Source organism: Haliaeetus albicilla, chromosome 1 (genome assembly GCF_947461875.1).
Source record: "Haliaeetus albicilla chromosome 1, bHalAlb1.1, whole genome shotgun sequence".
NCBI classification, from domain to species: domain Eukaryota; kingdom Metazoa; phylum Chordata; class Aves; order Accipitriformes; family Accipitridae; genus Haliaeetus; species Haliaeetus albicilla.
In genome coordinates this window covers 60,539,998-60,553,724 of record NC_091483.1, presented here as the reverse complement: position 1 = coordinate 60,553,724, position 13,727 = coordinate 60,539,998, and the positions used below count along the sequence as shown (strand labels likewise).

General features: G+C 37.2%; 1 protein-coding gene across 6 annotated transcripts in view; it reads right to left on the bottom strand.

Annotated features, from left to right (window-relative positions):
• The window catches only part of ARAP2 (ArfGAP with RhoGAP domain, ankyrin repeat and PH domain 2), a 134,390-nt gene that overhangs the window by 94,830 nt on the left and 25,833 nt on the right, over positions 1 to 13,727 (bottom strand). For all 6 annotated transcript variants that reach the window (XR_011326143.1, XM_069792080.1, XM_069792095.1 and 3 more), the window contains 2 exons: positions 8,286 to 8,406; positions 5,207 to 5,388 (listed from right to left, as the gene is read on the bottom strand). Coding sequence is in view for 5 of the 6 variants with exons in the window: in XM_069792080.1 (XP_069648181.1) it covers positions 5,207 to 5,388; positions 8,286 to 8,406 (303 nt within the window). In the remaining variant the exon portion in view is untranslated. The remainder of the gene's footprint in view (positions 1 to 5,206; positions 5,389 to 8,285; positions 8,407 to 13,727) is intronic.

Sequence of the window (13,727 nt, the reverse complement as noted above, 5' to 3'; positions counted from 1 at the left end):
CAACTCTTTCAGTAATTTTCTCTTATTTGCAATTTAAACCTCCCCTGGCGCAACTTGACACCATTTCCTCTCACCCTATCACTAGTTACTTGATAGAAGAGACCAGCACCCACCTCACTACAACCTCCTTTCAAGTAGTTGTAGGGAGCAATAAGGTCTCCCCTCAGCCTCCTCTTCTCCAGACTAAACAACCCCAGTTCCCCCAGCCGCTCCTAATAAGACTGGTTCTCTTGACCCTTCACCAGCTTCGTTGCCCTTCTTTGGACATGCTCCAGCACCTCAATGTCTTTCTTGTAGTGAGGGGCCCAAAACTGAACACAGTTCACAGAATCATAGAATGGTTTGGGTTAGAAGGGACCTTTAAAGATCATCTAGTCCAACTCCCCTGTGTGGACAGGGACATCTTTCACTAGATCAGGTTGCTCAAAGCACTTCCCTTTAAGCCTGTGTTTCTTAACAGAGATAAGAACACATCTCTGTTCTTAAGCACACATCCATTTCACTTCCTTCCACTGAAATTCGCATTGGTGCTTCTCTTTCAGAACACCAGTCTCAAGCATCATCTTTGACTGGTCCTTGTATGCCCTTATCAGTTCTCTACATTATTGTATCCTTTGGCATCTTCTACCTGTTTAATATAATTCCCTGTAATACATCTTTTGGTGTTGTCCAGTTTTGCTTTACATGTACCATTAGCATTAGAAAGGAAATGAAAATTACTAGGCACTCTCTTACTGGTTCACTCAACATGAATAAACATTTCCATCTGCCACAGAGCAAATCATTTCAATCTTCAACAAAACAAAAACCCCTCTGAAATCAGTAAGAGCATTGAGCCAAAATGAAACAAGAGGTTTTTGATAAGAAATGGATACTATTGCTTGTACATAACAGAAAGAATACTCATCACTATTCCAGCTTTAACTTGGAGTCAAGCATGGAGGAAAAAAAAAAGTCACAAATAATTATGGCACACAGCCATACATACTATTTCCCAGTCTTTATATTCGCAAAGTTTCCTCAAATATCCCAGGTAATTACATCTATTTCAGAACCACCCAAAGCAGTAACAAAGAGGATCCTGAATTCTCGTTATCAAAGCCAAATTCTAGTGCAAACACTATGACACCTAGTCCCTCCCTGACTTTAGATACTAGTGAGTCTTAAATACACGCTAAAAAAGGGGGTATGTTCTAGCAGACCAGGCAAGCATCTGTCAGAGCCCTTCTGATGGTCACAGAGGGGACGTTATCACTGGCACCACCACAGTAGACTGACATTACAAGACAACGTTTGAGCTGTCATGAAGGATCAGATGACATGCTTTTATTTAAGCACGAATGATTTTGAAATAGAAATGGGAATTTCGGCAAGTTGCAGGTTGAACAAATTGATTCTGTACAATCTGTTTTTCACTTTTGCTCCAGAGAGGAAGCTTAAGAAATTCACACTACATGGAGAGTCAAAGAAATTGATGGTTTCGTACTAGCACTATATCACTGCCAGAAGCTCAAGCTAAACCAATCACTTCTTAAACTAGAAATGGGCCTGAGACATGATGTTCTGATCTCAATCTGAACTTCACGAAGTTCGTGGTGGTTATGTTAGGATTTGGCATTTGGCTTAGGATCTTCTCCACTTTTAACAATGAAGAAAAATCTTAAAGTAACAGTGGACCCTCCTCTAACAAGTTTAATAGAAATCAATGAATCAGTTTGATCCAATCTCATTTCAACATTATAAGAAGTCTAAATAGGTGTCTTTTAGCACTGCAGTTATAATAAACCCCTCTAAGTCTCTCTGCAAGTCATTCTAGTATAGATGTGAATTCCAATATGAACAAGATTTGAGGACATCCCTGGACGTATTTGCCTGGTAATTACTGGCTAAAGCACAAACTTGAGCCAGGGAAAGATTTTTAGAACAACAGAGCCCTCTAATGGATTAATGCTGTATTACTGGGTTTTTCTTCAGCGCTGCAGTAAAAATAATTCGGTTTTCAACTTGAAAATAAAACGCAAGAGGTACTGAGAGAAGAATTGCAGACTATGAAAGCCTAAGGGCAGAAACTATTTATTCTGATTCCCAAATAGCCAGAAATCACATAAAGAAAGAGACATTGTTCAAATGGAGGATCTAAAAAGAAATCTCTTACGACCATTTGATATTTTTGGTTTTAAGTAAATAAGCTTTGGGAAGAAGCTGGTTTTGCACCATTGTTTGTAATATTTATACACACAGCTGAGAGGCTGGCACCATGTCTAACCTTCATTCTGTTTCAGGGCTTGATTTTGGTTTGCCTTCTGCTGCACTGCAGTCGGTGATCTCTGCAGAGCATCCATGTAGTAGAAGGGAATAAACATCTAGTACAAAGGCTGTATAAGGGTGTGCTTTCACGATCAGCTAAAGCAAATCTGAAATCAATGATGTTGAAAGGGCAAAGCTGATACCATACAGCCGCACAAACAACAGAACCAACACACACATGCACACACAAAATAGTCATTTAAAAAATCTGTAAGAAAGGAGATTTAAGGGTGGGGGGAGCAGTCTTAGATTACCTTAGTCATAATCTGCACCCTGAAAACATGTAACAGAGCAATCAAGAGCCCTTCAACAGTGAATTGGCTCTGGAACAGTTTTGTATCAACATATACAGTCAGAAAAACTGACTCAGCAATAGTGGGCAGAGCTGGGAGCGCCCCATATCAACAGAGAAAGATCAAAGGACTACTAGAGGCAAGAAAGATGCTCCCAATGGTTATATGCAGGTAGAGTAAGGAAGAAGAAAGCAAGCAAAAAATGGATGCCTGGTACTGAGACTTTCAAGAGGGACATCGCTAGTTTCTAATAACCTATCACTCTGGAAGAGAAATTCCTCCACAAGTCTGTATACCTCATTGAAGTATGTCCTGGTTTCAGCTGGGATAGAGTTAACTGTCTTCCTAGTAGCTGGTACAGTGCTATGTTTTGAGTTCAGTATGTGAAGAATGTTGGTAACACTGATGTTTTCAGTTGTTGCTCAGTAGTGTTTAGACTAGAGTCAAGGATTTTTCAGCTTCTCATGCCCAGCCAGGGCACCTGACCCAAACTGGCCAACAGTGTATTCCATACCATGTGACATCCCATCTAGTTTAGGAACTGGGAAGTGGGGGCAGGGATTCGCCGCTCGGGGACTGGCTGGGTGTCGGTCGGCGGGTGGTGAGCAATTGCCCTGCGCATCATTTGTACATTCCAATCCTTTTATTACTACTGTTGTCATTTTATTAGTGTTATCATTATCATTATTAGTCTCTTCTTTTCTGTTCTATTAAATCATTCTTATCTCAACCCAGGAGTTTTACTTCTTTTCCTGATTTTCTCCCCCATCCCACTGGATGGGGGGGGAGTGAGTGAGCGGCTGCGTGGTGCTTAGTTGCTGGCTGGGGTTAAACCACGACAAAGTACCACATTTGTCCCTTAACCAAGAAGCTCAGAGCATCCATAAGAGAGCACTCAAAAGTATTCAGGGGCATGAGATGAATACAGTATTAATTCTGAAGGTAAAAGTGGCTCATTACAACGAACATCCACACAAGAGAGGACTCTCATTGATAAGAACGCATTCCAAGGATTCTCACTGATGAAATACCTGGAAACCCCACAATGGAGTAGTAACATTGAGCACTGCAGCACAGTGTGGGTCATCCCACAGGCAGAGACTGTAAAGTAAGTTGGTCAACTTCATTCTTTCTATTGGAATGATGTAAGAGAAACTCAGTGAACTACAGGGTCTTAGGGTGAGGGGGTGGTGTTTGCATTTTGGTTTTGTTCCTCCTTAAAGACATTTACCTGTAAACTTTACTTAAACTAACTGGCAGGTCACCTATTCAGCACAATAATCAAGACTGAGGATTTCAGTATAGCTAAAGAGAGTACTGTGCTCAACTGTGAAGACCAATTTCTCTCCATGGTGCTCATTCAGCAAAACACATCTTGCAGGCTTAAATTCAAATGGCATGTAGCCACTTTTGGTGAAATATTACATGTCTAAATCATTGTGGAGTTTTGTTATAGCTACAATAGAACAGTATAAATCCATAAATTGCATCATGTTTTTGATTAGTTGGTCGTTGACTGACCTCAAAGAATGTACCTGACAAGTAAAACTGCCGTGGAGCACAGTAAGTAGAAAGAAAAAAAAAAAAAAGTCTTTCTCAGTCTCAAATTTCCTGCCATACCCTGGGAAAGAATAGTAAGATCTAATATTGAACACTATGTGGTCCCTCAAGCCCATCTAAATAATGTCACACTTAATAGGATAACAGGAGAAGAAACGAGATCAACTCCAAAATGAAAAGTCTTAGTGAGAGACCATTCACATTTGAAACAGGAGTTTGCCTGTACACAAATTTGAAACAAAATAAGAACAAGGCAAGCATGTAACAACATCTCCCTCAAATGCCCTCCCAGGTTCCAGCTACTTGTGAGTCAATTTCCTCACACAGAAGTAATATCTTCCACTTAATGTCCTACAATATATTTTTCTTCCACTAGTTCACACAGTCATTCATTGCACCCAATTATCCTCACTTATCCCGTATCTACAGCATCCTGAAGAGTTCCACAGCTAACTACTTTACATCATAATACAGTCATGCCGAAAAAACAAAAACCCCTAGATTTTGGGAGTTGAAATGAGAGGCCTACTTCATGTTTTTTAATACTGGATTTGTTTAAAATATTACGGTGCACAACAGAAACTGACCAATCTAGGCTCTTAAAAACACAAAGAACATCAGTTTTGAACATTTAGCTGAAGTATCATTTAAATACCACAATCTACTTCTGTATAGCACACTTTCCAGAGCACTGTATTATAGGACAGTGAAACCTGTGCACAAAATAAGCCTTCTGATTTAGTAGAGTGCTTATGGCACACATGTTAAGAGTGAATTAATCCCAGCTCTGCCACTAACCTGTTGTGACACTCAGGGCTTTTCACCTCACCTTACTACATATTCATTTTTTCCACTGTACAATAGACATAATGATTCTTCACCTGCTTTTTGAAGCCTTCTGAGAATTGCAGCAATAAAGTACTACATAAAAAGAGATATGCATTTATATTGAAATGCACCTATTCACAAAGAGCCATCAATTTCCAACTCACTAGTTAAACTATCTTTATAAGCATTCATTCACAAAAAGCATATGAAAAATTTACCTGCTCATTTTTGCAGATCCATACAGTATTCCCCTGAAGTAGAATAAAGATTTTGGCTTTGTATCCTTTCAGCTCAAGATACCCACTTTTCTCAGGGGTGACAGAAGTTCGAGACTGAGAGTTATTATCAGACTGTGATTTCAAGGCATTGAGCACCGTATTAACCCAGTCATTCCTTTCTTCTAAACAAGAAAAAAAAAATAGACAAAGACATATGGTTAAGCAGCAACTCCATTCTTCACTACATATTGGTTTTCCTCTTCTTCCTACTATGCTATGCTGGTTGATGGTATAGCTGTACCACTCCAGAGAGAACGACCACTTTGAAGACAAGGTATAAATAAAAATAACATGAAAGTCCGTATCAGTGGAGATGTTAGCACAGACAACCATTCAATTAACTCCCAACAATCAACACACAAATTGAAAGTTATACAAACTGATGATCAAGACTCTTAAAATCGTAACTACCAGTTCCAAGATGCTTAATTCCAGACAGCTTGAAGACTGAGGTGGTAGACAGGTGGCATGTTCACCTTCTGGAAGCCAGATCAATGAGAAAGAACTCCAGAAGTTATGCAGCAAAAACCAGGGAGCTTAAATATCATCTGTCACTAAAGACACAAGCCATTGCCAGTGCTATTATATGTTTGGCCATGCTTTTAAGCAAAAACATTTGGCAATTTACAATCTATTCCATTAAGGTGTAGTGGATAAGTTTGATATTGTCAAAGGTACTGAGTAATCAAGAAAATGCATGTTTTAATATCTTTGCATGCATTATTAATTTAACATCTTACAAATACATGAATACAAGTAGGTGAAGTAATAAAGTTCCACTCAGTCTCATTCACTACGTTCAGATATTTCACCAGACCAAGATCAATATACTTCAGTGCCGAATACTCTGAATGAATTAGACTTACCTCATGCGATTGGAACATCATGAATATTTCAACTCTTTGCTCTGAAAGATTCAGGTCATAAAATTTATTGGGGGTGGGCAAGGAGGGAAGGAAAGTTCTATCCGCAGTATATCTAATGTTGACACAATCAGTGCTGAACACTGCAAAGAGCACCATTAGAACAGTAACGTGCTTACTTTGTGTCACATGTGCAACAAGAAGGAACAAATACATGAATTTAAGCATCAGAAAATAGTCTGAAGAGGAAGATAGCTGGACAGACTAGCACAGGGAAGGTGATCCAAGTGCTCCTCTTAGAAGTTTTGTTTTAATACACACTCTTTTAACATACTTTGAAAAGATCAATGGAATATTTCAGTACAGTTGAGGGCATCAAATTCCTCTAGAAGTCTTCTTTTTTTTAATGGTATTTCAGTCCAATGAAAATCACACTGCATCTGAGCAGATTATTCTCGAATTCATTGCTATCCCTTAACTACTTAATTTTTTGCCCTCAAATGCCCATAAACTTTCCAATTCATTATATATAGTTCTTCCCTCTAGGTATTTAAATCAATCAAAAAATATTGTATTTTTAATATAGAAAAAAATAATAAATCAGAGCACTGAAAGCAAACAAAACAAATTTGAAAGAAAATAAGAACAAGGCAAGCATGTAACAACATCTCCCTCAAATGCCCTCCACTATAATCCACTGATTGCATACCAACATTGGGACACAGGTCAATGAAGACAATGATAGCATTCTTTATTTTGCTACTCCAGCAGAAAGAAAGGGAAGTTAATAAATATGGTCCATGGGATGAAATATATATAGAAGTTCCATTTCAAAATCTTTGAAAAGAAGTTAAGTACCCTTCAAATGGTGCCAGAACAATTCCCAACCACAAATCCACAGAAGGAATAGCATCAAGTAACAGTTTGTGTGCTTAATAGCAAGCAAGCAGGGTTATTCACATAATTTACTATGAATACATCATCCAGCTCTGGATACAGGAAGGATCAAGTTACTTGTACACCGCCCATTTCTAACCTTAAGTGAACAGCTTTACAGATAGGCCACTATGTCCAAAGATGGTTACATACTAAATGAAAACACAATTTCACGTATAACAAGTGGTTGCTCTGAATATGCTTTATAAGTCACGATAAATTGTTAACATTTTTATAGTATTCAAAGGCAATGGTCCATAAAGTAAATTCCAGCCCTACAAAATGCATTGCACTAAGATGGCTATGTTCCAATTTATAAAAAAAATAAAAAAATAAATTTGGAAGAGAATTGTAAAAATAATAAAAATAGACATACTTTTTAACTCAGCTAAGAGCATAAAAATGCCTGAAATGATTTGAGCCAAACCTGGTAAGAAGGATTTGTTCACTGATGCTGCACTCCTGTTACAGCCCGCAGTGAATGTTTACAACCAAGCTATAACCCATAAAAATGGGATTTGATAATGGAAGTGCTGAGAGACCCTTAGCTCTAATGGGTCTGGCATGTACTGCTATAAATACATATTGCATATCTTTTTTTTCCTAGGTATTCCGTTTCATTTGATTGTTTCCATAAATAAGTCATACATGCACTGATATTGATTCCACATATTACAGCTGTAGGTTGATAAAGCATTAAATTAGAAGGCATACTAACTTCCCTACTACAATTTACATTTGTGTTTTCTATTAATACATGGCTGAAAATACTGTATAAGGCAGTAAATACAGACACACAGAAAAACCCAGATTTCCTTTGATCACAGCATCACATTCAAGCCATCAACTTCATTGTTGCTCTTTGTCAATTTTATATCAATCAGTGACTCAGAGCAGATGGCTGAGAGCATACAGGCTGTAAGAGCTGCTAGTGAAACCTGAGGAATGTCCAGACAAATTCATCTTTGGGAAGGATGGGGGAGGAGGCAGAAGAGTTGGAAAATAGTACTCTCATTTTGATATTTTTAAAAGCCATTCCCCAACAATTTCCGTTGTTCTTATAAAGCTTACAGTAATCTCCAGTTTCACTTTATGAGCCCAACACAGCTGGATTCCAGAAATATTCCAGGTAATATAACAAATTATATTTCACAAATACAATTTATCAGCAGTGATTACATGGCTTTGGCAATCATTAGAATTACACATGTTCTACTTACCTTCTTTATCCACACGGAAGACAAAAGTCCTATGGGATGTGACAACTTCAAATTTATTCTCCCCATGAACTCTTACTGTTGCTATAGCAGAGAGCAGTATTATTCCCTTTGAGAACACTTCCTATAATAAAAATGATACAGAAATAGTTAATAACACTCATGAACCGTTAAAGATCTCTCAGGTAATACTACTTGCCTGATGTTTAGGAAGTTCACATACACAGGCTGTGCTCCTAAAAGTTCACCACACTATTAATAAAACTGCATCAGTAAGTAAACCATTTCACTGCCTACATACACATCACCAACGTCACGGTTCTGGGTCTATGCATACCTACTGCCTTCTAAAATACAGTAAAATCCCATGGTGAGCTAGAATGCATATATCTGAGATACCACTTCATAAATTGTCTCATGGCACAAATATTGTAAAATATCATATTCTCTTAAATTTATGATTTTATGCCAAAGTAAATTACATTGACTATCTCACAGAACCATAATTAAAAAAATACGTAACTATTACACTTGTAAAATAGAATCAGACAAGGGAAAAAATTGTGTCTTCTCCAGAGAGAAAATTCCAAAGAATTCTTCTGTTCCTTCCTGACTCCTTCAGTGACTAAACAATAAGAACAGTAAATTCACTGATTTTATCCCTAATTTTGAGCTAAAAGGGGGTCACCACTTTCTGGAAAAATCCATTGCCCTGTCATTGCTAACAAAAATCCTCTAGCTTGGATCAGGTATTTACTTTTCTGCTATATGAGACAGGAGGAGAACAATCCCTCAAAAACATGATTTGGCATCAGAGCAAGTTTTCCCAGAATTTGCTCATTTCCAACTAGGAATTGGGACAACTGAACTGAAGACAAAAGCAAGATGGGAAAAAAGGAATTGCTACAAGTACTTTCTCCAAGTAGCTTCATCTTCTAACCTAATTAACCTAAGTATTCTGGGGTGGGGGGGGAGGAAAGCTCAGACTTGCAACACTTCAGAAATACTTCTGCATGATTCCTGGATTCCAGAGTTAATGCTGCTGCTCTTGTCTCCACTATGCTTTGATCAATTGGTTTTCTGACTAAGACGATTTAGAAATACTGCTAAGATTTATGATCCAGGTGCAGTAATAGTCCAAGAGCCAGCTCCCTATAAAGAATCTGTACTGCAATAACTTTCCTCCCAAAGTATAAATTATTATAATAGACTTTATACAAGGACTTAAGGAACCACTGTGAATGCTAAGCATGAAGGATACACAGGTTCATTTTTTTGTGTACTCAGTTTAACATACTACTGATTTTCACCAAATTCACACTCTTATGTTGTTTCACTTCTAGGTACTAACACACGACAGTGAATGCAGTTTAGCAAATAAATAAATAGAAATATCAAGGTACAGCTGAAGTGAACATGTTACTGTAATTACACACAAGAACTACAGTCACTCAGAATGGTCTTAGTATTGCATATCTATTTTCATTATATTTGTTAGAAGAGAAATTTTAACATATTTGTTAATAAGGTTGGATATTACGTTAACTGCTGATCATTCACAATAGCAAAGCAAACTTATTACATATGCTATTTCTAAAGGTGTTCAGATATCATTGTATCATGGTCTTTGCAGGCATCTACTGGCTGTATATGGTACTGTAAGAGAGTAATTTAGACTGCTGGAAGTCACAGCTATTTTATTTTATTTGCTTAAAAAAAATAGTCCATTTCCTTTTAAGCTGAGCATAGTTTTGGTTTTGCTATTTAAACAATCATCTTTTTTAAAGCTTTGCTCTCCAAGGCATACATATTTTCAAATACAGTTTAAGCCATAATAATTTCTCAATCTTTTTTCTGCAGCAGCTTCTCCTTCGCATGCAAGAAATAATGCCTACTGTTAAAAAGCTCTTGTTGATCAAGATACAATTTCTCTATTTGAAATACTCCAGATTAGAAATTATTTAAGAATATAGAAAACACAAACACACATGGCCAAGAACCTCACAGATACTTCTTCTGTTACTGAGAGATGTACACTAGTTTTAAGACTGCTAAAAAATTCTGACAGAAAATTTTCCAGTGGCAAATGAAATATTTTTTTTTTATATCAACTGCTTTGATGAAAACTTTTATTTTCAAATACAGTCCAATGTCACTCCTTGGCAGTTGTATTTCAGAGTTGGTCTAAAAGATCCCAGAAAACACCATTTCACACTGCTTTGGCTTTCCTTCCACAACAGATTAAATATGACCTATTTCAAGAATGACAATGATTCACCTGTTTTGCAGTGAATTTTGTTCTTTGTTATGCTCACATGCAACATAACAAAACAAAATATTAAAGTTCTCCACATGAAAAGGCAAGACTTTTTCCTAAATCATTAATGTATTTGTCAGGGACCCTAAGCTGTTTTTATATAAAAATTTTCAACATAACCAGCAGGTTTTGCCTTACTAAAAAGTGCACGTTAGAGCACCAGAGTTCTCCTGCCAAAAGTAGGAAGAAATTTGAAACAAAACCTGTGCATATTGGGTAGCTGAAAAGAATTCTCCAATTCTACCTTCCCCTCTTCAATTTGCTCTCACTTCAGTTCACCACATTCTGTTAAGACAAAACCACACAGGATGTTGCTCTGACCACATCAACTTGCTCAGGTCCACAAACATAGAAGAAATGAGCAGCATCACAGATTCAAACAAAAACCGTTCCTAGGTCAGATGCTGTTTGTAGAAAACTATTTTTTTTTCCATATATGCAGATATAAAGTAAAAAAGAGATCTCTATCGATAAGAAGTTGATGCACAACTAGATCAAGATTAGAGAAACATTTAGAAAATTGAGGTTAAATCATTCAGAGAAGCGTTTAGATGGGTTAAGTACACATTTTCAAGAATACTACTCTCTATGTCTTCCCACCCCATCCTCCACTTGTTTCACTCTTCATTAGCCATGCAGTACACTTCCCCTTCTTGAGAACCTCACTCTTTTCAAATTCCTAATTTGAATGACAAATAGAGCTATTTAATATTGGTAGTGTTTCTGGATAAAATAAACAGTTTCATTCCACTGAGTCTACCCTTCTCTGCTTGTAATAGAAAAATATCGGAGTATGGATTGATTTCCTTTTGAGAACCAGTTTTAATTGATATGTGAAACCAAAAGTATAATTCCTTTTAACCTGCTTGCCTGCGTAGGAATGTCCTTGGACAAACACACATTAGAATAGACAGAACTTGTCATTAAGATCTAAAGTTAAAACAACAACTTCCCCATTTAAATATATATAGCTAGACTGCCTTGCAACAAACTGTATAACTATCCCCATCTTTTACCAGAAACGGCTCCTGACCCGCATGCAGGTCTTGACGGGTCTGCACATAGTTGCTTACGATGTCAAGGTAACAACCCACAAGCAACAGCAGGAACATGCTGGTATCCACCTAGCAGGCAATATGAATACTCTGGGTGTGGGAGTAGTGATCCAGCAGGGACCACTGTACTAAAAACTCACGTTCCCTAGTGATACCACGGCTCACCCAACACAATCCCACTGTGCACTGAGAACTATTGGTAGCCAACTATGTTTTCCTCCTATCTGCAAGCTAGTCCAAGAGTTTCACCAAATCCTCAGTTCCCAGAATTTGCTTCAGGCCTCGCAGTTCTCAGACATATGAAGTTCTTAGCATATGTGACTCATTGAGTTAACAAGACAGACACCCAGATCTGGTCAAACTGTAGAGACACACAGACCAACCAGCATCTCTTTTGATTCCAGGAGTGAGGTTTTGTACTCAGATTCCAGGAAAAGCAAGAGAAAGAGGCTTCAGACCAAGCCTTTTGCAAGCTCCTGATAGTCTAATCTATCACAGAGACATTTTAATTGGAGGATGGAAAGTTGGCAGCCTTCTATGCATCGTGTGACTCGCTAAATATTCCCCTGAGCAGAAAGGAAGATTCCTGGAATCTCCTGTGACAGACAAATGTATAACATGTACTATTCTACAGCAATTGATCTCCCAGTAACTCTTTCAGTGACCTTCAAAAAACAAAAAAAAATCCCCAGTGCAGATACAAGATTTGAAATTCTGTATTAGCATTTCTTTCCCTAATTATGCTACAGACAATGTGAAGCAAATCCCAATGCTGTATTTTTCAAGTCCTTCTTAATGACTAACCCTGCTTTTCTGCTCCTCTGAAGCCCTGGGATGAATACCATAAAGGGGTAATATTTTTTGTCACTGCAATCCAAATGTTATTCCATTGTTCCCTTCAGCTACAAAATCATGTCTTCTACTGTGACTGAAGCAAAGTAAGCAAGTAAAACCAAATTGTTTCATGTTCCTAATCAGTAGGCATAAAGATCAATGTAAATAATTTTTTGAGCTTGTTCTTAATTTCTCTAGCTCCTCAGGAAATAAACAGTCTTTTTCTACTTCAGTTCTACCCCCCTCATAATCTGTTAAAATAGGACTAACAGTGTGCATATTATATTACCACCACCCAGCACACTGCTTGGGAACTTTTACCTGAAATAATATTTTGTTCCTAATTTAATATGCATCTAATTTAATATGCATTAATATTCCAGCATTTCAAATAACACACATGCATATAACCTCATCTCCACCAAACACACTTATTATACAATCACAAATATCTGTCACTTAAGAACTTCTTCATTTCTTCTAAGAGGAGAAATTAATTAATCACAGAGTGAAAGAAAAAGAATTTTTTAGTGGTCTAAAGTGTATCAAATAAAAAAAATAATAAAAAATCTTTCAGAAAAAGCCATGTTTAAAACAGGCCTTAAAAAAAAATGTAGTTTCTACTGGGAAAAAGTAGTATCAAAAGGTTATATAAGTCTTTTGTACATCTCCATTTCATAAAAGGAATAGACATTTTGTTGAAAACCATGATTTACAAATCCATTTTTGTATCACATATCAGAATTGAACTACTTTAAACAAAACAACTCAGAAGTCTGGAAATGTTTCACTAAGACTCAATCTTTAGGTACAGAACCAAAGAACAGCCACTGACATCGCAGTACTACGCTGATTTTAAAGAGACCCACTCAAACATAACCTAGTCCAATGATATGTGATTATTCCTAGAAGACAAACAGGGAAGAGACTTTTTTTTGATTAAAGAGTAAACAAGTGTATGGCGTTTGGGGTTTTTAAAAGGTCTTCTATGCCACATATTTAATATTTCTCTCAAAATCTCCAGCAAGCTGGGTTCCCATGACAAGACACTTTGCAACCACCATCAAAATAACACTGGATCTCTTAAATGTGTTTTGCATGATCCTGTTCTGTTTTGCAGAATGCAGCAGTGTCACTCTTCCAATAAAGTAAGAAGTTCTGATAATATCTACCTGAAAAGGTCAGGAATACAAGCCCTTCTAGGAAACAAGAGGATGAACAATACATGAAGATCTCAAG